Below are 24,881 nucleotides of genomic sequence, written 5' to 3'. Positions count from 1 at the left end.
GGGGGGGGCATTCATGCATTAATAATGCCCGCGCGTATGTAACCAGGTACGGAGTACGTAGTTGATAATAGAAAGAAACCGACAAACAAAGTGACAACGCACTTATTGCCTATCGAAAATGCCGTCACTTGTAGATTCTCTTCCTTCTCGCCAGACAGCAATTATCGCCCAAGGGCCCGGAAAAGTTGCCGTCGTCCACGATGTCCTTGTCCCACGAGTCGTTAGCCCTAATACGGCCATCGTGAAAACAGCCGCCGTCGCCATCAACCCAGTCGACGCCAAAATGCTTGACTACAGTGCTGCATCCGGTGCGGTTCATGGGTACGACTTTGCAGGCATCATTGTTGCTCTAGCGGAAGAAGGCGTGCCGACGCACTTGGCTGTAGGCGACCGTGTTGCTGGCCTTGTGCATGGGATGAATTCATTGAAACCGGAAATCGGCGCCTTTGCCGATTATATCTGTGCCACGGCAGACCTCTTGCTAAAGATCCCCGATCAGATGAGTTTTGAGGATGCAGCTACCTTGGGAATGGGCTTGGGTACTGCTGGAATGGCACTGTTTAAGGAATTGAATGTGCCAGGATCACTCGATTTCCTGAACGAGGAGAAGAATCAAGAAGAGGAAGTGCAGAAACCGCCCCCCAGCAAAGCAAAAGCAATGCCATTTATTTTGATCTATGGAGGAAGTACGGCCACGGGAACACGGGCTATTCAGCTGGCCAAAATGTAAACATGCGTTCTATATCTTTGTTCATACATAGTTGAATCACTTTTTTAACTAACATTCTACTGCAACCCAGGTCCGGCCTCCGGCCAATCGCAACATGTTCGCCCCAAAACTTCGACCTTGTGCGTTCGTTCGGTGCAGAGCAAGTATTCGACTACCACGACGAGCGATCCGCAGCAGAAATCCGATCCTACACTCGCAACTCGCTCGTCTACGCATTAGATTGCATATCTCTGTCACAAACAACCCAATTCTGTCTAGCCGCCATCGGCCGAGCCGGTGGACGGTACGTGGCTCTAGAACCCTATCGTGAGCGGCTCGCTTCGATTCGGAAAGCTGTGAAGATGTCATGGATTATGATGCTGACCATTTTTGGCGAACGGGTTGCCCTGGATGGTGTTTATGGTCGTGATGCGCAGCCGGGGGATTATGAGTTCGGTAAGAAGTTGTTTGGGAAGATGCAGAGGTTATTGGATCAGGGTGAGGATATTGTTCGAACTCATCCAGTGCAGCTGATGGGTGGAAGATGGGAGGGGGTTGTGAAGGGGTTGGATTTAATTAGGGCATCGGAGTTGTCTGGCCGTAAGCTGGTTTATTCTATCTAAGTTGGGCGAGGCTCAGTATATCGCTCGTTTAGAAACGTTTACAATCAAGCTATAGGTAAAAATTCAGATAAATTATACCCAGAGTCACGGAAAGTAGGTTAATTGATCTGCTGACTGGAATAATAGATGCTACGCTACTCTAAGATATCAAAAAACTTGTAGAATAGATTCTCAGAGTCATACTTTTTCTTCAGATCCACAAGTCGATCATAATTGACACCAAAAAGATCTTTCGCTCCTAGTCCAAACCCTGTGGATACGTCAGTGTCCTTCAGTTTCTGGGATATCCGAGGGGGGTGTGGAAAGTTACCATTATAATTAGAATACAATCCAACACTATCCTTCGTAACATCATCAACAGTGCTTTCATCTCTTCGTCGCTGAAAATCATCGATCATCTTTTTCGTGAATTGACGACACCATTCCTCACATGCCACGTCGTTTTCTTTCTCGGCCCATGTTACGACAAATTGCACATTGACCTGATTCCCACGGTTCGGATATGCTGTCGCATCTTGTGCGAGTCTCGTAGTTGCTTTCGTATTGTGAATTTCGAACATAATCATTGTCCTCTTACCAGCATCCGGTACCCGCGACATAAATGTCGCATAGTCTTGATATAGGCCCCGAAAAAAAGCCGGATCCAAGGGAGCCATGACGGCACTTCCGTGACCAAGTTTTCTTAGGCCTTCTCCTGACGATCCTCCGCCGTCACTCGCAGAGGCCGAAAACGGAACGGCTTTGGTCGAGTTGACTATCAGCGACTTTCCAAGGTTCAATAAAGGCGCAAAAAATTCCTTTGCTTCTTCCTCACTTCCATTGTAAAAGGGCACAACCCAGATGACTGGCCCCGTCTCGGGACGTGGCACAGTCCACCCCCAACACATGGCGGACTGGCCTTTCTCTTGTTCTGATAGAATGTTATTGGCTGTTTTGATGACAGCGTTGATGTTTTCCGTGGGATTTGCAAGCACAAGCCGACCCGTCCAGACCGAATTTGGCTGTTCGAAAGCTCTCAGCACAAACTGCGTGACGACTCCAAAGGCACTTCCAGCCCCACGAAGGGCCCAGAAGAGGTCAGGTTCTTGGGTGTCAGATGTCCGAATAATATTTCCGTCAGCCAGGACTACTTCCAGCTCTAGGAACTGATCTAGTGCCAGTCCGTGGGCCCCGGTTAGCCACCCATGTCCTCCATGTAGCGAGAGACCTCCAACCCCCACGGCGGGCGAAATGCCACCGACAACTGCAAGGTCGTGCTCATCAAGCTGGGCATAGACATCTGACCAGAGCGCTCCGCCATCCGCAGCCACACGCTTGCTTGCTGGATAAACGGTGACAGTCCTCATGCCTGACAAATCGATGCATAGACCACCATCGGTAGAAGATCCGCGGTTTCCCATTCCACCGCCCTTGACGGCGATTTCGAGAAGATTGTCATGTGCAAAGCGAACCAGATATGAGACATCTTGCGTAGTGAGCGGGAAAGCAATTATACCTGGTTTGCGTTGGTTTGCGGGGTTCCAGCGAGATATTGCGGCAGGATACTCTGGATCGTTGGGTAGTATGAACTGGAGATAGGGCAATAGAGAGCGTAGTTGCGTGATGTGGTGCTCCTGAATGAGCAAATGCATCATTCTACTCTCTATTAGTGTATCGATGACGGTTATTCTTTTCGCTACTTTGAAGGCAAGAGATACAGGATTTGATATAGTATTTATATATCAGAATCTCAGCACCAAAGCAACGGTGAAGAGTGATACCAATACAATCAAAACCTACTGAACCCAAAGCTGTTGTTCAAATCTGTCGCTGATTGGTTCGGAGGTCAGTCTCTCCTTCGGCGGGTTTTGCAGCAATCGGCGGGTTGTTACGCCTGAGGCATCCCCGATTCCAAACGAAGAAGACGAACGAGCACTTATTTAGCTGCACTGCACTGCACTGCAGACTCAAGAACAAGCCCAGAAGTATCCAGAATCCACCACAGAGCACACTGTATGTTTACTTCTTTCGTGTCTAGTTTATTTTCTCTACTGATTTGTTCCCCAGGTCATATCAATACAATCAAATGGCTACTGAGACATTCGACCTCAAAGCTCGCGCGCTCGAGTTCATGGATCTCATGAGCAACAAACGTGACTTCGACACGGCGGCACAATACATCCACCCAGACGTGGTTCAGAAGAATGCGCTAAAGGAGCTCCGTGGCAAGGAAGCACTTCTGACAAACTTCAAGACCATGACTACCGTTCGTGCGCCAGATTTCCACGTGGATTTCATCGACTCCGTACGGGAGGGGAATAAGGTCTGGGCGTTCGTCAGAGTGTCAGGGCTTCCGGGAGGGATCGTGAAGGACTCTATTGATATTACGGAGTGGTCGGACGATGGCCGCCTGCTGTATGCGACGCATGTGCAGCGGAATCTGGAGAAGGACGAGATTCCTCAGGCCTTGGGGTCATCCTAATAGACTATGAATAGAATGAAATTGAAATGGAGCAAATGCAAAGTCTCTTCCCAAACACAACCAACGTGGCTAGCATAGTTAGTGAGCAGCCGGCATGTGACCTTGGCTGAGTCATCGGGTAAACAAGGAAAAGCGACCAAGTGCGTCATGCGGGGGAGCGAGGCGCTAATTACTAAGCACGGAAAATCCGGGGAAGACCCAGGACGAAAGGAGATCCTGAAAATTTTTCCGCCAAGAAGCGTCACGGCGAGGCGCTTAGCGACGGCGAGCACGTAATCGAGCACGCAGCGAGCTCTCGGGGCTACGTCAGTCAGGTGCTGGACAAAGCATGGTCTTACAGGTGCTGCTGATTGGGCCATGTGCGATTGCAGCAAAGTTGCGCCAGAAGGCACAATCCTCCCTCATCGACACCAACTGCCCAGCAACCAGATGCCAGAAGCACGAGCAGAGACACCGCCTATTGCATGCTCCAGGCTGAGCATTCGCTCCAAAGGGCAGTTTCCATTACCCCCAGCAAACTGCGCCATTGGCCGAGCCGCCCGGTTTCTCTTACGTTTTGGGCCCGCCCGGCAAAATTTTCTCAGGGCCCGCCAGGTCAGATGACTGCGCAGATGGTACCTGAAAATGGAGGCGTCCACGATGGTATAGACTACTATATAACCCGACTCCTCCTTCCCTGCCCCCTGCCTCCCCTTCCTCCCCCGCAAAATCCATCGTGCATCCCAACCTGAGTTCTCTTTGCTCTGCTCTGCCCTGCTCTGCTTGCAAGTCTCCCTCCATGTCTGCATACCACGTCATTGAGCCGCACCCTTCTGTGCCAAACACTCGCCGCCCAGCCCTGCACACGTCTCGCGGCGGTGCCGGCAATGTCATCTCGCTGCGCCATACCAAAACCACCGAATCCCAGACTGCCACTGGCCCTGCATCGCTGACTCGTCTGGACTCCAGCGCTCCAGCAACCTTCAAGTCTGGCCGCGGCGGTGCCGGCAATGTTCACAGCAGCAGTGAACGCGCCATCTTCAGCTTCGACGAAGAACTAGAGCGCGAAATGCGCCGCGAAAAGGATATTGCTCCTGTTTTCCATGTCGGCCGCGGCGGTGCCGGCAATTTGGTCCTCCACGGCGATAGATCCCCGAACGCCCTGGAGCGCAGGGAGTCTAGCACCAGCTCTTCCAGCAACGAGTCCTTGGCTGATCGTGCAAAGGACAAAGCTCGTCACAGCTTGGAGCGCACCTGGAGCCGGATCACTGGCCTCCAATAGCGCGTCTTTTGAACCATTTTGAATGTGAAAAAACGCCAAATCTTTATTTACTAACGATACCATGATCAACGTCCCAAAAAGTTACTGCGATTTCTTGTCCTTTTATTTCAACTACGGCGCATCGGCATTGTTACTATTCAAGTTCTGGAAACTATTTAGCGAGGTCACAGGAGGGCAATCCGGCATTACACCCTTAGTTTCTTTTTATTCCTGTTCTTTGTCCTCTATGACTCTTATGACTCTTTGCAACGAAGCGTTCGCAATGGATCTTCGTACAGCACGATACCCCCTACCTAGTGACTGTCTTTTTGTTTGTATGATAGCACACCATAATCACTTGAATCAATAATCACCACTCTTCGAAAATCCCTTCCTCAAAACCAGTCTGCCTACATCAGTACATCTTGCCATGACTCACCAAGTCACAGGATTTCGTAAGTATCCACTGAAAAGATTTTCCACCTCAGTTCACCTCATTTTACTCCGTAATGCAAAATTACCCCTTTCGGCAGGTGATTCCATCTTTACCGGTTTTGGAAAAGGGCCTAGACCTAATGCTGGGCCGAGCCCATGGCCTGTGACTAACAAATACATGAACAATACGTAACTAGTTAGTTAGTTACATATTTCCATCAATTCATTCATTTACTAATCATTATTGGAATATTATCCCCAATTAAGCAATCATTTGTTTATGAGGCTCATACGTTTCTTCACGAGTCATCACACTTTTCGTTTCAATGTAACTACCTAGGTTATTTGCCAATCCACTCTACTAAAATCAATTTACGCTTAATCACGATCATTGGTCAACAGCAGTTAGCATTCTCTCATCCCAGCCTACACAGCATATGTACGTTTACGTTCAAACGAGTCAACAGTCCCGTGCCCAAAACATACTAGCGCGATATGGCCTATTTTGCCATTTCACACCGCCCCAAAATCACCAGCCTATCAAAGAAGCTTATCGATTTGCTCCAACATTCAACTTCGCATTTCACAGTGACATTCGACACACGCGACGCGCCTATTTACCAGACTTTTGCATATACCAGATTGAGTATCCGGAGTATCCGCAGGGTTAACCACGACCAGGTTTATCGCAAAAAGAATTGTCGTGATTATTTCCTCACTTGAGCGCGCGCTTTCAAAAGCGCAACTCTTGCAAACGACATTATCGAGATGCCGAAATATAAGTTTTCTCTTTCTTCATAGTTCTGTGATCTGAACATAAAGCTGACGTTCTATCTGCACTCTTTTGTAGGGGTTACCACGATGCATTGATTTCCAGAAGTCGAAGAGCAACTTCCTGCAGAATAGACACAAACTAATGCGATCTTCTATCATAGGCGATTATTGCGATGTCTACCTAACGCATGACTCGATGAGCGTGCGCAAGGCTCACAATGCCGGTCGAAACCACCTTCGTAATGTGGTTGAATATTATCAGCGTGCGTATCTCTCTTTAACCACACGGGTTCTTACCTTTCGCTCGCATCTATATGATGTTAATGATATTAACGTACCATCGCAGAAATCGGCCATGAAAAAGCACAATCAGTAATCGACTCCATCACGAATTCATACGCTGCCGAAGGACAAGCGAACCCCCTGTTACTTCAGCAACACCCTCACCCTGGAGCTCCGGGGTCATTTCCGCCGCCGCCGTCATCGTTTGGATTGCCCGGTACGTATGCCGTTGCTGCAGGATAGAAGTTTATAAAATTTATAAATACTGATGAGGAACCATGTGCAGGACGACCTGGTCAGATACCACCCCCATTCGGTATTCCGCCTCCTGGCACACCGGGGGGGTTACCTTGTACGTTCGCCGCCTTCCGTCAAAAGATCATCTATTTCCGACACATAATAGACTAACTTGACTGTATTTATTCAGTGCCCGGAGGCCGCGGCATGCCCCCATTCCAACCCCCATTCCCCATCCCTGGCGCAGCACCAAATTCGCAATCATCCGCTACACCACCATCCCTACCAGCCGGCATGACTCTTCCACCGGGAGGGCTACCTTTCCCACCTCCCGGCGGTCTACCAGCAAATTTTCCCCCGCCACCTGGCTTCCCAGGCGCGCCTGCTGCTGGAGGTGGTACCCCTGGCGCTGCTGGTTCAAGCATATCGCCTCCGCCTGGAGGTATGGCTCAATTCGCTCCTCCTCCTGTCCATTCTCTTCCCGGTGCGCCTGGGTCGTCATATCCTCCACCGGGTTTTGGGGACAAGCGATGAGATCGGAATTATTCGTACAAACCAAAGAGATAATAAAAAGTCGGGAAGGTGAAATTCTAGTGCGCACTGTCATTAGTTACGTGTAAAATAATCAAAAAGTGTATGCAACGGAATTGGGATCCATACACATTCGAATATTTATTCAGACTATGAAACGCGAATTGCTACTATCGAGTTATGTATCAACTACCAAAAATCAAGAAGCAGGTTGCAATATAGGTGTTTTGAACTGGACTACTAACGAAGATAGAATACATTGAATGAATGAATCGAACAATCGAATCACATTGAACCAAGCTGAAGTAAACCGACCAAGCACCAATGGCCATGCTCTTAGCAAGAGAAATTTTTTTACATACAAGAAGGAAAAAGCAACGCCAGCCCAATAAACACAATTACAAGGGAAATGAATAGATGACTTCATATAAATCCCAAAAAGTGGACGGGAAGAACAAAAACCCATGACCCAAATAACTAAGCCAGATCCCGCACATGCTGTGTTCTAATATAGGAAAGGAAAAGAGAAAGAGTAGAAGAGCGAGGAACAAACGCCTGGTATATATCAGTCGACGAGTGTGACTTCTCGTCAGAATAATAGAAATATTGAAGGGAAAAATGAAAGAATGCGGCTGATTTTTATGGGCAGCCGAGGTACATATGACACTTGAAATACTTCAAGTAACTTTCAACGAAATGTTAAAAAAGGTATGCAAAAGAAAAAACGGCCAAATATTTTATGACATGTCTTCGTCGTAATAAGCAGACAAATGTTTCAATGACTTCAATGGTCGTAGCCTGCACCTCGTTGCCAAGGACTAGAGTTATGCTGTTGTCTATAATTCTGCATGGCTAATGCAGACGCAGGATTGAAGTCTCCCAGTTGTCCTGGGGACCTACTCCGTTCGATATCGTTGCCATACCCGTTGGAGTCGTATGAAGGTGGTGCATGACTAGGGAATAATGGCACTGAGGGGTCAATGGGAGACGGAGGAGCCTTGCTAATGTCATGGTGGTGATTGACACTGGCCCCATTTCCGCTCGAGAGCGAGTTGGACTCGTCCTCATACGCAGGGTGATAGGCCGTCGACTTGAGCTCCATTTCTCCACCTCCACGGGCAGTGTTTGCTAAAGCGTCCAATTCCGTGTTGAGGGCTGAGTTGCTCTTGATGAACGAACCCCGATCGTCCCTCATTGGTTGGTAACGCATATCTGGGTTTTTCGAGACAATAGCGTAGATGGAGGCAATCAGAACTAGGATCAAAAGGACCAAAGCGAAAGCTGCATTGTAGATGAAGAAAACAATGCCCATGACACCAGTGACCGTTCCCTGTGACGGAAAAAAAAAAGGTTAGAAAGAAAAGGACAGTAAATAAAAATGAGCGAGGAAGGAAATTAGACTTACTGGTTGATTGAAAACATTGCTGAACACAAGTAAGAATATTGCGTTCAAAAAGTTGCAAGCAGCAATAGAGATGTTGAATATGTTCGTTCTCTTATCCATCCACGGGCGAATAACACTAACGGCAACCAAGAAAGCGGCCTCAATGATCAAAAAGGCGACGGCCTGGACGACTTCGGCATTTTGCCCAAAGGCAATGAACAGACCTTTTAGAAGCAAATAACCCAAGACAGGGATGACGAAATAGTAGGCCGTGGCTCGGTATTGCACGTATAGAAAACCCCACTTGTTCAGACATGCCGGGTCAGAGTAAAGAATATAGGCTGGGTTCTTGTGCATGGCAATAGAACGTCTAGCCAGTGTGATGACTTTGAAAGCTGCCCATGCCAACACGACTGCCATGGACAACCACATGATCACAGCAAGTACCACCTCGGCAGCGGAATCACGCTCAACCAATTCCCAGAAGCAAAGAGTGCACATCTGAGCCCAACCAACAAGAGTGAGCCGAAAGAGAATACCTCTCATGACAATCTTCCATCCATTGCGGAAGTCCTGGAATTTGTCGCTCGGCATCTTCTTGTATTTGACCAACAATTCACAGATACCCTTGAAAGCGGCGACACCAATCGTGGTGAAAGAGACAAACACAACGAACCAAATTAAACCAGTCAAAAAAATGTTTGTTCTCTCCATATCGGCTTTGAAACCAACTCTTTCCAATCCCGTTACTGTTACCGTCAGAGTGTCACCGCCTGAGCTGTCCCTTTTCTGAAGGAGATTTAGGCTGCGGTTGTAGAGTACAGCCCCCGCGTCGAGCCATCGTTTTTGAACATTGACCGATGTAGTCGCAAGATTTGAGAGAAGAGTAGATGGTTCACCGCCCGTGGCGCGTTGGTACCACGTAGCAATTGTTTGCAAGAAACCGACCTGAATAATTCCCATGCTCCATTGGAAGTTTTGAGTCCATGATTCCACGATAGGTGGCATTTGAACGGCCGTTTCGCCAATCATAGCCTGGGCCTGAAAGAAACCGAAAAGGGACAAGGCATTAGCGGCCACATGCGCGGCAGTATTGGAGTGGCCGAGCCCGGAAGTAATGGCAGAAGCCACCAGGCCGAGACCAGCGATGATAGCGACAACCCATTCAACCGCCTTTTGATAAACGGTCTGGTTGTTTGAAAGGCTGGCTTCCAGACAAGCAATTCTTTCACCAGTATCTGTCGAATTGATATATACGAATACTTGACCATCCAGATCAGGAATGGTATAGGCAATACTAGGGATTTCCTTAATGACCGATTCCGAGACAGTGAGAGAAGTTGAGAGAGGGATAGGACCGGCCTGCATTGGACAGAGTGCTTCGATATTCAATTCACAAGGGTTGAGTGTCTCCATTGCAGCGGTGAAGCCGTAGGCAGTAACCCTTAATTCTGCGGTGACATTACCCGATATATCTGACATACCGTTGATATCTAGAGCAAGTGATCGGTTGTCCGGGAAGAAGGTGACTTCGAAGAGGGATGCTGTGAAATTCGAATCGGCCATGCATTCAATTAGAGAGGTAGACTTGAGGAGTCGGACGGCCGTGGCCAGCGGCAAAAAGGCCACGAGGGCCAAAAGATACGAAAGTTGTGCTAATAATCGCATCTTTGCAGTTCGTGCTTAGAGCTTCGTATGAAGAAGCTGAGAGACAATCAACGATAACCCAAGATGAGATCAGTGTCAAGTAAGGTTTTTGCGGAAGTACTATAAACGGCCGGAAGCGGAAAGTCGTAGATGAAGAGTGGTCGCTCGTCGCGGGGTGACAAATTCCCTTATACGCTCAGAGATGGCGTCACCATCTGAATCTGGCAAGGGTACCTTGTTGCGTTGAATGTTACGTCGTAGTGACTTGCGAGCTTGAGGTGTTCGTTCCAGGGGTGGTTGGAGGAGAATCGTCCAACAGGCGGTATCAAACCGAGACTAAGTGATATTATATTTTGAAGGTTGAAAGAGCGGACGTGTGAAACTCAAGCGGGTTAAGTTCTTTTTCTTGTTGTTTTTCTTTTTGTTTTGTAGCGATTCGAATATTGCGGTCACGACGGGCGACGACAATGGGGAAAGAATGTAACTAGTGGGATCCGGGTAGCGCGAAAGGGAGAAGAGAAATATCGAGACGAGGAAAGATGATACAAAACGAATGTCGAGCTTGAAGATAATAGCGGCTTCCGAGAGACGCAGGGCAGACAAGAGAGCAGCAGGTTGTCTGTCTGTCTGGACTGAGATGGAGAACGAAGAAAGACGGCCTGGAAGGAGATCGGGGGGGGTCACACCTGCCTTCTAAGCGCCCAGGGAAGCCAGGGAAGGAGCCTGCCACAGCCAGGTGAGACAGGGCGCTAGGCCGGATACGGCAAGCCAGGGAGGCAGATGACGAGTGAGCAGCGCGGAATGGCTGGCCCGGGCTGTGGTTGGCTGGAGTCGTGGAGCCAAGGTACGGGGTAATTACGGCGGCCTCCGTAATGCCGATACGTGTGCAGAGAGTCGGAAGACCGCGGCACTTGACGTTCATTTTCGTATTGCTTACGCCCAATACGAGCGCACTGTAACTCCGGAAAACGGTCTGGCCCCGGCCACTGACAGCCAATGATACTGCGCACAAGCGCCAAGGAGTGGGTCTCGGCTTGTCTAGCGCAGGTGGCTAGCCCGATCTACAAATTTAAATTTACCGTCTGCCTGTTCTAAATTTACATCATCATCATCATCATTATCATCATCGTATAATGTCTTCGTTCCTGCACCACCCATCTGAGTTGTTCGAGATGCATTGTACAGCGTTCTCTGTTCGAGCTGTGCGGAGAATGATGCCAAAGGTTGCACGGTCAGTGGGATATTACAAGTGCATAGCCACAGCCCGCATACGTACTAGCTCTTAGGTAACGTTACGTGGTACGCCGCCTGATTGGCTAGCGCTTCTAGCTCCCGTGCGTCCTATTTTCGTCTCGCTCGCCCGCCCAGACTCCCTTCCAAATCGTCTTCCTGAAACGGACGAGGGATACTTACTCCGTGCGCTACTGACGTTTGATCGTCCTGTTCCAACCGGGTCTGAGATGTGTCTCATACTACATAGTCAACTCCTGTATACGGAATGGTAGTGCCAACCAACGTGAGCACTGCCTTTCCACAGATCGCCAAATGTCTCCAAAAGTGATCTACTCCTGCCCCCACTAGCTGAGCACGCTGTCAAGTGATGGCCGTAACGATCACTACGTAATTCCCTAACTCGCCCTTGTTCATGCCGTCATGCCATAGTGTTGACAGTCAGGGCTTTAATAAATTTATACCTTCTGATCTGCCTGTACTTTGTAGACCTCCGGGTATCTTTCACGTGACGGTTTTCCAACTAAGCTTGATGTTTCAGCTTTATTCCTGCATATACGACTCGATAAGTGGAGGTAGCATTTCCAAGCTTGAGCCAGTCTTTTGGGGGGGGGATTGTCTCGGCATGTGTCTGTCATTGGCAAATTGACAATATGCCTAGGATTTCCTGGATGGAGATTTGCGCGCTTAGAAGAGACATAATTTCAGTCGCGCCTGTAAATGCATTGTTCATTCGCTTTGCCCATCAGTCAGGACGGCTTTCCAGAAGTGTGGCACGAGGCGTGTCGAAAGTGGCAGGACTGTGCTGTATATCTTATCTCAGATAAGCACTGATATCATTAACTGTCAGACAACCCTCAAGCTTACTCTTTTCAACAAGAGGCTGCTTATGCTTTTTGATGGCCTGGAAGTTGCGGATCTCAAGCCCAAATCAAAAAGTTTACTTTTCTGAATCTTCCCTTTGGCACGGCCTTTGTGTCTAGTCTTACTGACGAAACCAATCAAGAATCGAAGACCACACTGGGCTGGGCTGTTGAACTTCTTCAAGTCGAGTTTGATAGGCCTCATAGTGTACTCCGCTGCCTATACTTCAAACTCAAATCGCGGTCTTGTGTAATCCCAGCACACTTTCTTGGATCCTTCTCGGATCAAATGAAGTTTCAATTCCATGGTTGTTAAGTATATATATCAACTCGTCTCGAAATCGGCTAGAATTCTTAACCCAGCCGAAAAGTGGTCGATTTTCTAGCCGGCTAGAAATATACAACATCGATTGTGAAGGATGTTTCCCACCAACAGCAATGGCGGCCGATTGATCACACATTAACACTAGCATCTCTGGACGTTGCCCTTTTGAACGGTGGTCTGTAGATATTCTCGCCTGATCTATGTGTTGCGGTGGGAAAGCCGTCGTTATCGCGGTTCCTCGATTGCGTTTAATTCAGCCTCACGAAGCAGACGAACCAGCCACCAACCTCCGGCATCGTCCCCCGGCCATAGCTTATGGTGAGAAGTGAAGTCCTAGACAAGACACCTGGCCTTATCCTCCAGAACAGCAGCAAAGACAGACGCCCAATGACCTTGCAAGATCAACCTCGGTCGTCGAGGGGCGATTGAACAACTCATCGCTGCGGCCAAGTACATGACTAGCGGCCCCACAACCGCCAATAGCGAACGGCGGTCGTCTAGGAGACCAGCCTGTTCGCTCTTGATTTTGAACATCAGACCTGGGTTGGTCCTTGTTCGAATTCAACACATTATTGCTGCTGTGTAGCCAGGACTGCACCGAGTGGCCATGTGCAATTGGCGGTAGTTGGATTGGGATCTTGGAGGGGAAAGTCAGCGTCGCATCCAGATATAGAGTGAAGAAGCGCCCTGATCCTTCTGCATGGCACTGGCTAGCTTTCGTTCGCGATGTTGCTGTGTCACTCGGCGTGAGTGGTTATGGTTGCAACAGAACAGAGACCGTACTCCGTAGACGTAAATGAGAATGAATTGAATCTGCTGTTGAAGGCGCACCAGCCACTCGCTTTGTTGTACCTGTCAGTCAGTCCCACGGCTGTGACTGGCGGGAAGGCTCGACCCAGCCGCCCGCCGCCCAGCGATCGAATCCCCAGCCTCTCTTCCTGCCCTTTCTGTTAACTTGTGTCGCTCTTCTTTTTCTCTCTCCTCTCTCCTTGCTTTTTTTTCCTCTGCTGCATCCTTAATTCTATCATTATTATTACCTTGTACATTGCTCTGAAGCTGCAGCATCCTTTCTTCATTTGCCTTGCCCTCTTTTGCGTTCCCCTTGCCGTCCCTACCGCTATCGATAGTATCAGCGGTCTGTTTTTGCGGACGATTTGGATTGGGCTTGCAATCCCCTGTTTGAACCAGACACCTTCTAATCAATAGCGGTGGAGGGGTCGTCGCTCATCTTTGGAGCTCTTATTCGGATTAGTCTTACAGTCACGGCAACAGTAAGGAGCTTTTTAACATTTGCAAGCGACTTTTGACTTGTTCTGTCCCACATATCATCAGCTACGTGACTGAAGCTTGCGTCTCCATTGTACTCAATTCTGACAAGCCTGTCTGGCTAGGCATCTTGTCCTTGGTGTCGTTTATACATACAAGTCAACCTTTTTTTCTCCTCAGAAAAAAAAGGAGAGAAAAGACCAATTCAAGGAAGAAACTTTGCTCATTGCCAGGAAACTGTTTTGATTATGCACTCCTCTCGCTGAAACCAGCAACACCATGGGCGTTAATTCCCGTCGTCCTTTGCTACCTGCACCGACCGAATCAATTATCGACACTACGGGAAGCAGCATAACAAACACTGACATGGCTACTGATGTCTCCCGACGGACTGACAAGTCCTCTTATTCCTTGCCCGACGATGGCAGCCCCATCACTATATCCACCCGACGCCGGTCACACAAGAAAGACGAAGAGGATTCCTCGAAAATGTCGCGGACATCCCACCAATCGCAGACTTCTCTTCTTATCGAGTACTTCGAACGTGAGAAGAGTAGCTCAAGGCTCAACTCAAGGCCAAGTGTCAGAGTTAAGGTAATCCCATCTGGCAGGAAAAACCGAGACCAGGGTGACACCATTCGGATTCGTGAGAGCGGTAGCAGCAAGCGGCCGCAGTACACTAGACGCATCTCTGTCAGCACTCCATCAAAGCAGAAGGCCATTACTGAAGGAAATGACGGCCAGAGCATCACTGATGAAGAGGAAGATAGCCGACCATTGGAGATCGAATTCCTAGATCGTGAAAACACTAGCGATTTATCCAATGATCGCTATATGCAACCGACTTCTGAAATATCCTCTATGCCAGCTGATAGCATGCTCGACGGGTCTATGGTCTCCAGAGTACCACAGCGCAAGCGGAGCCAGAGCCAGAGCTTAGGTAAGGCCCGCGATACATCCGAAGCTGACCTCCTCAAAGCACCGTCAAGACGAAGGAGTCGAAGCTTAAGCCGCGAACGGATCGCTTACAGAGTGGCCCAGAAGCTGAATGCGGGTGATCTTCTTGCGACTGAGACGAAGCCTTTGACGAAACGCTCGCACAAGTCTCAGGACGAAGAGCAACCCAGTGTGGAGTCCAGCTTGCTTAGTGGCTCGAACGTCTCGTCCCGCCACAAGTCTGGCGACGCTATATCTTTTCGCTCCAATACGTCCAAGTCATCCCTTAACAATACCAAGTTTCTCGAGACTGTTGAAGACGCAATCCGGCGTTTAATTCTTCCTGAGCTAAAGGAACTCAAACATGATCAAAAAGCAAACGTCAATAAAACGAAATTTGAACGTGATGCAATCGACACTGCGGGTGCTACTTCGCAAGATGTACCAAAGAGGCGTCTTTCAAAGCATTCAAGCGCTCCTGACGTAAGCAGAAGCTCTGTTTTTGTGGCAAATACCGAGATAGAGGAGCCGGTCACCCCTGAAGAGCGCCGAAGACGCCACAAAGAGCGACGCCGGGAGAAGGTATCACAAACCGCTTCCCCCGAGGAATCTATTCGCGTTCGGAAAGGGTCGCTTCCTGGTAATCAACGAGCATTCACGGAGGAAGAGGTATTGCGACGCCAAAAGAGTAAAGGTTTGAGAGATGCCGCCGCTGCAGGCATTGTCGGAAGTGCACTGACGGCTGCGGCCCTCAAGCACCACGATTCGAAGTCCAGTCTCGACAAGAAGCCAAGAAAGCGGAAGTCGAAGAGCAGTAGCAGAACTGCGAGTATCAACGATTCTGACACGGAGTTGGTGTTTCAGAAACACAATGTCCCACCCATGCCGTTCCGTAGTGACATTGAAACCGAGCTTACTCGCGATTCTATTCTTTCTCAAAGAACGGCTGATTCAGAGACTCCTACACCACGCCAGGTTCAAGAGGTTATTCGGGGCTCTCCGCGTGGCGCAAGCTCTCCGACACCGAGAACTCCAAACCGCACGCCACTTAGCAATCAGAGAGAATCAAGTTCTCGACAGAGCCACCGTAGTGACAATGAGACTTACGGCAAAGCTGGTTCTTCTGATGGCGACGTCTTACTCGAGGGAGCTGGAGGTGCGATAGCTGCGGCTGCCGCTGAAAACCTACTTGGACATCACCCATATCATGACATGCCGGATCCGGAGGACAGTATGCAGCACCCACGTGCCTTGAGCCCTATTCAAAGCGTTGCCAGCGATCATGATTTACGTGGAGATCAGCTAGAGGACGAAAGTCGAGAAAAAGGCACTAATAGCCGACGATACTCAATTGAGTCTTTGTCTTCTGCGCCTAGTACAGAACTGGCGAGATCGACTCGTCTAGATAGTCGAAGCGAAATATTGAAGCAGAATGATGGAGAAGCTACCGAGTTGGGCTATGAAACGAGCAGAGATATCGAAGGCGAGACGGCTAAAGCAGACTGGAATGAAGGTTTCCCGGCTCACGCTTACGATGAGCACGGCGATGATGATTTAAGAAATGATGAAATCAATTACTCTGACGATGGCGATGACCACGTCGAGTATGACAATTCCCCTCGGCAGCTCACAAAAGGAGTCGCAGTCAATCCAAAGTTTGTAACTGCAGTTGGCGTTGAATCTGCAGTGGCCTCTTTATTGGATCCATCTGTTCTAGATGCGAGATCTGGTCTCTCCCAGGCTCGGTCACAGGCGGATTCACTCAATCGATCGGTAAATGGTAGTGTTGCCGAAGAAGTTCATGGCCATAGCCTCCCTAACTCCCGCCGGGGAAGTCCCTTGAAACATGAATATGATCTTCACAATCACGATGAGAAGTCATTTACCAAGAGACTTGGCGCTGCATCGCCTCCTCAAAGCGTTACTCAATCAGAGGAAGACAGTCGTGAGCATGATGAAATATTTCCTCCCGATGCGACTACTCTAGAAGAAGGCCATCGCGATATCACCCCAGAGGAAGATGAGCTTGAAGAGGAGGAAGAGGAGTCGGAAATCAACACTAACCCGTCCATCATCCAAGGCCCAATTGGAAGCGTCCCTCATGAAAGCAGAGACCATTGGCCATATAATACCACCCCCTCACAAGCCAGAGACCTTCAATCTACATCTCAACATGACACCAATGCAGCTGCAGCTGCAGCCATCGGCGGAGCTTTGGGTGCCGGTTTGGGTCTAGCTGCCGCTGACCAGAAAGTCGGCTATGATCGAACTTATGACCGGGGCTATATCGATGGTCGTATGTTCTCGACCCCCCCCGGTGCCAAGGACGAAGGCTATATCTCTGCTGCCAACCCTATGTCTCCAAGTAATGCGTCACCAGAGCCTCGGAATAAATTCAGCACTCTGGATCATGTGAATCCTCCCCTTCTCTTTGACAACAGAGATGTCGACGATGATCCTTTTACTAGCCCTGGTCACCAACGCCACTTCAGCGGTTATTCTCACGGCATGGCTTCTCCCATCTACGATGGTGCTACGGGCCGGGGCATCGATAGCATTGAATCGAAAGACATCATTGCTTTGATGAATCATGTAAGTATCAAAGTTTCTTGTTCTCGATTTCCACCTCATGTTCGTTTACTGACGTCACTCTAGCTCACTGTTAGAGATGCCCAACGCAATGCCAGAGATACCGAAATATTAGTTACGCTTGTTCGCAGCGCAGCTGAAATGCGGAGCTCGTTCTTAGAAATGAAGAAGTATATCGCTGAACAGGATGATATGCTCATGCAAGCGAACGAAAAACAACATGAACGCACCCGAGCTATTGGTGGTCCACGTCCTCTACCTGCTTCAAGATCTAATCGCCAATTCGCTGCAGCGGAGTATGGCGAGGAAGCACAGGCAAAACGGAGAAACGTGTTTAGGAGGGCTCTCAAGAGCTTGAGCGTGAAATCTTCCAATGATTTAACAAAGATCGAAGACATGCTTGAACAGCTTCTTGACGAAGTAGAAGCGCTAAGAACTGCTCAGGAAGGTCGAGGCGTAGGCCCGTCAGCCAACGCCGCCAGTATCAATTCCAATGGCAATGGAGGAGTTTATGCAGACGGTTATGAACCTGAAGGACAAGCAGGAACTGGTTCTCCTGGCGAGCAGTCGGGATACACATCTAACTCTTCTCGGCTACTAGCCGATAATCGACCAATGGCCATGCGTCGACCATCAGAAAACCGTATCAGCACAGTGCTCGAAGGAGACGAAGAGATTGATACGTATGAACAGCCACTTCTGGAAAGAGAAGTGCCCTATGATGAGCGGGTTGTTGATGAGCGGAGCGTCCCTGGGCAGCTTGGCACACCGCCCCGAAAACCCGTACCTACCGGTTCAGGAAGTCAGGAGACTACTCCAAGAAAATCAGAAGAGAAATCGCGCAAACACAAATCAAGCAGCTCGTCTTTCTTCAAGATCTCACGATGGTCCAAGACAACTGCCTCGACGGTGGGAGATGGTATCCGCAACAGCATACAGCCCAGTCGGAAGGAGCGCCCATCATCGGAGATGTCTCGATCCGGCTCAGATTTAGCCAACCAGAACCACTATAACGCTGGCGGATTCTACGATCCGCATGGTGATGATCGACTTCGGTCTACCTTCACGGTGGATGACGAGCAGCAGGACAACCGGCCACCGTCTCCACTTGTTCCATCTCAAGTGTCCGAGGGACCCAAATACAAAGCACATCGCGACAGCCTCAACCTACAGCATCCGCAGCCACAGAAGGGCCCGACTGACCGCTATCAAAATCATTTGGAGTATCAAGCGCAGGACTACGCTCCGACATCGCCAACTTCGGAGAGATGGGGGTCTCAGTCAAGCCTGCCTCAGTATGGCACCAATACCAACCGGTATAGTAATGGAAATGCCCGCTTGACACCAATTTCCGATGCCGGACATTCCGAAGTGAGTTCCAGCAGAGGACCACCTCGTCCTCCGAAGATCAAGGACGCAGAGCCATTAGTACCACAGCGGCCTCCCAAGATCAAGGACGACCAAATGTCTGGACATGCTGACCGGTTTGCTACCCAAAGCAGTGGTGGCAGCGCATCACCTGGCACTCAGCCACCTACTCGAAAGCTTACTGGTCCTCGGCCAATTACTAGCTCTGGTCAGTACAGCCCTAGCAACGTCAAGCGTCATCAGTATCGCGGGAGCCCCAACCGAATAGACTATGATGCCGATGATTATTGATCTCGCCTATTCAAAACAACGAAAATCCTTTCATATCTTTCCTATCTCACATCTTACTTTCGGGTTATCGCCTTAAGATAATACAAAAGAAGACAGCGACGGAGCCACATGTTTCACATTTAGCTAACGCTCGGATGGGTAGGCATGATATGCCTGTCTCTGCGTTAAGCATTTTTCTTTTCCCTCTTAATTTTTCACTTGTCCATTATTTTCCATACGATGATCCATACATGTCGATAACGAAACCTAACGTGATTCATGAAAACCCATCTTCATTGGCTAGTTCTTTTTCTTTGTTTTTCACTACATGCATTTTCTTGTGTACATGATATCAAATGGGAGGTTTAGTTTCAAGGTCACTTTATTTTCACCTTCAAATGAACAGTCCTATTCAGATTTGTCAGAGGCATGTATCCAGTTTTAGCGTAATGTTTCCAACTATGCAGCGCTTTTCTTCTGGCGTACTCGAATACTTTCAGTCAAATTCCCAAAAATAAAAAGCGGATTCTTGAACTCTTTTGATGGTCTAATTCTCTTCTTGAACTAAGTAAGACACGAATCGGTCGACTCTAATACAGACAATTCCCACACTATCCAGGATGGGAGATATTTAAACTGTTTCGGTGTTTATGAATACATTTTTCATTGCTCGCCATTGATTCGTCAAGGCTTCAATTCTTTTGCGGTTACAGGAGGTATCGGCGCAGATGATGACCTGATACTCCTACTTCTTCTTCTATGGCCTATTCTCGCATAGCGCTGCGCCATTGCTGCCAGGGTATTATGCTCCAAATCCTGGCAAAAACGTAAAGGGAAGTTGTCTGAATGGCTCGACGTATTTCCGGAAGATGGATTTTCAGGGCTAGTATTGCTAGACGGGCTTGCCTTGCTGGAGTGTGGATGAGGATCGTTGGCGTCATCGAACGAGCGCTTGGGTAGTAAGTCAGCGTATGTTTGAGCCTCGGCAGATGGCCTTCGTTCTAGACTAGTGTTGACAGGCCTATCACATTGGGCAGCGTGAAGTTGCGTGGAGCAGGAAGAATAGATAGAGTCGCTAACAGAGGCAAGCGGCATACGAGCAATGAATGTAGGTATAGGTGGCATAGGAGTACGTGGAATAGGTTCGATGAACGCTGGAGGTGAAACGGTTCCATCAAGCATCATGTTTCGACGGGGGTTTGTGACTGCCGGTTGTAAAGGCGATATTATTGAGGAAGGGCGTCTGGAGTTCTCCAGGTGGCGACGATAGGGAGGTCGAGGTGCTTGAGGCCGGAGATATGCGATGTCAGGCTGGTGCAGAAACATGTCTGGAACGCCACTGGAATCAAGAGAGCTGTCCCTGGGGGCTAGTAGGTCATCTGCATGGTCTGTAGACGACAGACTGCTTTCTAAACTATCATCTCGCGAGCATCGTCGGCGGTACTTTTCAGCCACTGCTCCGCCTGGCACTATCTGGACGATGGAAATAGCAATGTTAACGATGCGAGATTCGACTCTGATAATGTGCGTATGAAGGGATTCCGGGAGAGCCCTGACATTGTAGATGACCGCGGTGAAGAAGCGTAGAATAAGTAGGTAGTCGGCCCACAACGCAAGGTAAAGAAGCTGCAATGAATTTGAATACAGACAAACGGAATGGTTCTCCTCATCTAGAAGTTGTGCTAAGGCTCTGGCTTCCATAATGATTCCGGTAGTAAGATATCATAGACTGAGAATAGGATAGACATTTTCTGATACAGTGTTGCTTTGCCATGTCTAGAGTCGATCTCGAGAATGCACGATAGACTGCTGAGGGAAAGAAAGAACAACGTCCATGTCATCGAGGGAAGGAGCGACTGTTCGTGCCGTCACAGCGTCACTTACAGTTGCCCGTGGCTGGACTGACTCTCGAGAAGCCGAAAAGAGAAAGTGGAGATTTCCCCCGACGTACCAAAGTCCAAGAACCTAACCTGCACCATCTTTCACCCATCAATACTGAGAAATGTCCTAGATGACCCCTTTTTGTCTTCCACGGCCGCGCTTTATTCGATCTGCATCTCCATCTCTACTCTTTCGAAGAACCATGGCATCCATGCAGAATGCGCCAGCACGACCCCGCAGGTTCGCGCCGTTGAGAGGCGGGTCCGCTCGAAATCCAGATGTTGATGCCCCCGGTTTGCAGGGCATAGTGTTTGATGTCGATGGGACACTTTGGTATTTCTTTCTTCTGAAAACACAGTTGCTCAAGATCGTATGCTGACCTCTCCTGCAACAGCCTTCCGCAGCACTATATGTTTCCGCAAATGCGGTATGCCAACCCCGACAACAAGATGATTTAGTTCTCTGCAAGACAGCATCAAGAAACAGGTTATTGATATAGTTCTCTTCGACAGAGCTGCTCTAGGCATTGACGAATCGACCGATATTTTAGAGCATATTCGCGGTCTTCCCACCGAAGATGACCGCACAGAAGCCGTCGCCAAAGTCCAGGCAATTGAGCGCGAGGCAATGCTTTCTCAGCAGCCGCAGCCGGGTCTTCTAGATTTGATGGACTACCTAGAGAGAAAGAATATACGCCGGGCATTGTGCACAAAAAACTTCGAGTAAGGCTAACCGAAGCTTCTTTCCTCTAATTATAAATACGAGCTCGGTTCTCAGAAAGCTATACTCACAGGGCCCCTGTAACACATCTCCTAAAGAATCATCTACCGGACCATATCTTTGAACCAATCGTTACGCGTGACACTCCCGATCTCCTTCCAAAGCCAGAGCCCTCGGGTCTTCTGCATATCGGACGGCAATGGGGACTGAAAGATCGTGCAGAGCGTATGATTATGGTATGAAGGATGCCCTTATATCCTTAGAGAGCATAGACGTGATGGCTGACTTTCTCGTGTTGTGCGCTTGATATAGGTGGGAGATAGCATTGATGATATGACTGCCGGGCATACCGCTGGTGCAGCCACTGTGCTCCTTGTGAATGATCGAAATTCACATTTGAGAGAGCATGTGCACACCGACCTATGCATTTCAAAACTTGATGACCTTATAGACATTTTAGAAAACGGATTCGTGGGCGACAACTGTGCAGGTTCCATAAGCAATTAAGATCTTCGCATAGCAACTCATAAATCTATATGCAAATGAAAGCCACCTTTACTACAGCAGTCTCATAAGGGCTATGGAGAAAACGCTGTGCTGTCATGGATAATAATTCGTCTCTTCTTTTATATAGACCGTCCACAACGCCGAAGGTGCAAGTACGATAATATATGGTTTCTTTCTGCAAATGGAAGCCATCATGTAGGCTACTGATAAAATTATATTGTTATTCACGGCCGACCCGGACGGTACTGATCACGTCCTCTGCCCCGACTGCGCCCTCTGCCACCTCTGCCTGACCGAGGAGGGGGTTTGTAACTAGTCCCAGGTGAACGAGATCGTTGTCTTGGTCTATGAAAGTCGCCATCTCGACTCCGGTAGTCCCTGATGGGAGGAGGAGGAGGTTCGCGAGGCAAAGGGGGAGGAGGATCTCCGTGTAAACCTCGGTTTTGCCCTAGAGAGCCTTTGAAGCTAATCTTACCTCGACCACCGCGGAAACCTGACTGCGTTCGTGAGCCATGAAGTACTAGCGTGTCCTCGTCATCAGGTGAATCTATTTCCTGTGGATGTCCAGCAGCACGGCCACGGATGCTCATTCCCGGATCATCTGCTTTCCTCGGCCCGAGAACAGAATTGAGGTTGGTAATCATAGATGGCACATAGTCCTTCAATGTGAATGTGCTAGACGTTGTAGGAAGCCTCTTAAGGGGACAATCACCGAAAAGATGATTTTTGTTGGTGCAGTAACTGCATGAAATTGAAACTTTGATCGGACCCTCAAGAGGCTCTACTTTGGGAAACTTCCACAACTTATCACAGTCGTGCTCTGTGTGAGTATCAGAACCGCAGTAATCACATGGGGTTTCGGCAGCTGAAGCTTTCAAGCTAGATGGGCAAGTGTGGGAATCATGTCCGACTTCCCGACATCTCTGACATCGCCTTACACTGGGACAAAGTAGAGTTTCGTGCAGGTTCCAGGAGCCACAATTTTTACACTGAGAGAGATATTAGCAAGTTCATGTTATTTTATTCAGAAAAAAAGACGACGAACCTCCTTCGATGGGCAGATAAAGGCAAGATGCCCCTCCTTCAAACACTCAGTGCACGAAATAGGCTTTGTTAAGTCAAGGTCATGGATACTAGAATTATAATAGAAAAAGCGATTTTGTATCTCAAGGTCTTTGATCTCCAAATCTGCAAGAATAACTGGCCATGTTTTGTAGAGTGCGGCAAATTCCGCGAATGCTTCGGCTTTCGACTGTGGCGGAAGTTGCGTGAGTGAATGATCAGACAACACGCTGCCATTTTCTCGGATATCTAATTTTTCTTTCTGCTGTTGTTCAACCTGGTTGATGGAAGTATTGGCCGAAGCGAGACCAAGATTTGGGGACGTATCAAGGACAAACGGAGGGGTGGAGTCGTTTACGCTATCGTCTCGAGCAAGAACTGGGCCATTTCCACCACCCTGCTGTCCAATATTCAACATCATCGAGTCGTCCCCTTCCGAATCTTCTCCAGTATCTGAGCCATCGGAGTCATCCACGTAGTATGTTTTTGAATCACCGTTCGTATTTTGACCGGCTTTCGCTGCGTCGGTGTGATTATCTTCATGCGCTTCCTCATCAGATACGGATGCGCTGCGACTTCGGAAATACTTGTCGTTGACTGCATCGAAAGCCGACTTTGCTTGTTTCTTCACGCCCGTAAGCGTGGGCCTTGTTCCAAGGCTGGTGCGAATGGTGCTGCGGCTCGCTTGATTCCAATTAATGGCAGGCGCATTGGTCCTTTGCCGCTTGTTCATTTTCTGCTCAGATCCTTCGTCACTCTCCAATGAATTGGACCTGGACGAGGAGGTAGAGTTCTCTGGGTCAACTGCCAATGGAGTCGCAGAGAATTTGCCACCTTTTGGTACGAAGTCGTGAAAAACGTTCTTCTTCGATCTACCTTTTTTCCGCGACCCTTTTTTTCGGCTGCTGTCTTTTGAATTCGGGGGATCGCTGGTGGTCACTCGCACTCGCGCTAAGCCAACAGAAGCAGTGCGTGAGTCGTCCTCATCGTCAGATGTCCCTGGCATGACGAGCCTCAGTGGAAGCTCTGTAGTAGTTGACTGTCGCGCAAAATCGATGTCCGTATGGAAGTGGAGAACATGAAAACCGGCCCGCAGCTCTAGCCAATCATGTGCCGCAATAGCCCTTAGTAGTAAGTGATCACGCATACTCGAGCTTATTATAGAGACGTGCGATTGTTCAATTGGTAATATGTAGCTATCTATCCAAGACCGCCAGAGAAAAATAACAAAATAATAATAGTAATAATCGTTCTATAAGAACGCATACAAAGGAGGAAAAATGGCGTTTCACATGACTGCCAAGCCGCTAATCCCCCCCGGTGGGCAGACAAACAGAGCAAACAGGCGTATTTGCCGCCGAGCCGCGCTAGTCCGATCTGAAGGAAGTGTTTTGTCCCATGCTACCACGCAATTAGTTATCCTGATCCTCAGACTCCTTTCTTTTCCTGCTGCCTGCCTTAATCGTTAACCACACACTGCGCACCGCTCTTCATTGTTCCTCCCTCGAATAGATTCGATTTCTCCCTATCCGCCCCCCCCC

The 24,881-nt window shown here is 48.9% G+C and overlaps 9 protein-coding genes across 9 annotated transcripts; 5 read left to right on the top strand and 4 right to left on the bottom strand.

Annotated features, from left to right (window-relative positions):
* Window positions 1-118: 118 nt before the first annotated feature.
* On the top strand, window positions 119-1,332 carry UA08_00471 (hypothetical protein; the record flags this gene model as incomplete). Its single annotated transcript, XM_020260281.1, has 2 exons — window positions 119-726; window positions 801-1,332. 2 exons carry the CDS (start codon window positions 119-121, stop codon window positions 1,330-1,332), a joined length of 1,140 nt encoding a protein of 379 aa, XP_020124040.1.
* A 134-nt stretch (window positions 1,333-1,466) lies between these two features.
* UA08_00470 (hypothetical protein) lies at window positions 1,467-2,963 on the bottom strand (the record flags this gene model as incomplete). Its single annotated transcript, XM_020260280.1, has 1 exon — window positions 1,467-2,963. One exon carries the CDS (start codon window positions 2,961-2,963, stop codon window positions 1,467-1,469), a length of 1,497 nt encoding a protein of 498 aa, XP_020124039.1.
* A 434-nt stretch (window positions 2,964-3,397) lies between these two features.
* On the top strand, window positions 3,398-3,793 carry UA08_00469 (hypothetical protein; the record flags this gene model as incomplete). The annotated part of the gene is made up of 1 exon (XM_020260278.1): window positions 3,398-3,793. The coding sequence occupies one exon, from the start codon at window positions 3,398-3,400 to the stop codon at window positions 3,791-3,793; it is 396 nt and encodes a 131-aa protein (XP_020124623.1).
* A 778-nt stretch (window positions 3,794-4,571) lies between these two features.
* Window positions 4,572-5,054, top strand: UA08_00468 (hypothetical protein; the record flags this gene model as incomplete). Its single annotated transcript, XM_020260277.1, has 1 exon — window positions 4,572-5,054. The coding sequence occupies one exon, from the start codon at window positions 4,572-4,574 to the stop codon at window positions 5,052-5,054; it is 483 nt and encodes a 160-aa protein (XP_020124624.1).
* A 909-nt stretch (window positions 5,055-5,963) lies between these two features.
* UA08_00467 (hypothetical protein) lies at window positions 5,964-7,295 on the top strand (the record flags this gene model as incomplete). The annotated part of the gene is made up of 5 exons (XM_020260276.1): window positions 5,964-6,149; window positions 6,319-6,505; window positions 6,589-6,741; window positions 6,811-6,876; window positions 6,952-7,295. 5 exons carry the CDS (start codon window positions 5,964-5,966, stop codon window positions 7,293-7,295), a joined length of 936 nt encoding a protein of 311 aa, XP_020124625.1.
* A 781-nt stretch (window positions 7,296-8,076) lies between these two features.
* Window positions 8,077-10,344, bottom strand: UA08_00466 (hypothetical protein; the record flags this gene model as incomplete). Its single annotated transcript, XM_020260275.1, has 2 exons — window positions 8,077-8,622; window positions 8,698-10,344. 2 exons carry the CDS (start codon window positions 10,342-10,344, stop codon window positions 8,077-8,079), a joined length of 2,193 nt encoding a protein of 730 aa, XP_020124626.1.
* A 3,942-nt stretch (window positions 10,345-14,286) lies between these two features.
* Window positions 14,287-19,191, top strand: UA08_00465 (hypothetical protein; the record flags this gene model as incomplete). Its single annotated transcript, XM_020260274.1, has 2 exons — window positions 14,287-17,535; window positions 17,599-19,191. 2 exons carry the CDS (start codon window positions 14,287-14,289, stop codon window positions 19,189-19,191), a joined length of 4,842 nt encoding a protein of 1,613 aa, XP_020124627.1.
* Window positions 19,192-19,854: 663 nt separating this feature from the next.
* On the bottom strand, window positions 19,855-20,871 carry UA08_00464 (hypothetical protein; the record flags this gene model as incomplete). The annotated part of the gene is made up of 1 exon (XM_020260273.1): window positions 19,855-20,871. One exon carries the CDS (start codon window positions 20,869-20,871, stop codon window positions 19,855-19,857), a length of 1,017 nt encoding a protein of 338 aa, XP_020124628.1.
* A 1,627-nt stretch (window positions 20,872-22,498) lies between these two features.
* Window positions 22,499-24,346, bottom strand: UA08_00463 (hypothetical protein; the record flags this gene model as incomplete). The annotated part of the gene is made up of 3 exons (XM_020260272.1): window positions 22,499-22,656; window positions 22,754-23,267; window positions 23,324-24,346. 3 exons carry the CDS (start codon window positions 24,344-24,346, stop codon window positions 22,499-22,501), a joined length of 1,695 nt encoding a protein of 564 aa, XP_020124629.1.
* Window positions 24,347-24,881: the final 535 nt, after the last annotated feature.

Source organism: Talaromyces atroroseus, assembly GCF_001907595.1.
Source record: "Talaromyces atroroseus strain IBT 11181 chromosome Unknown scaffold_0, whole genome shotgun sequence".
NCBI lineage: Eukaryota > Fungi > Ascomycota > Eurotiomycetes > Eurotiales > Trichocomaceae > Talaromyces > Talaromyces atroroseus.
This window is presented reverse-complemented; position numbering and strand designations above follow the sequence as displayed.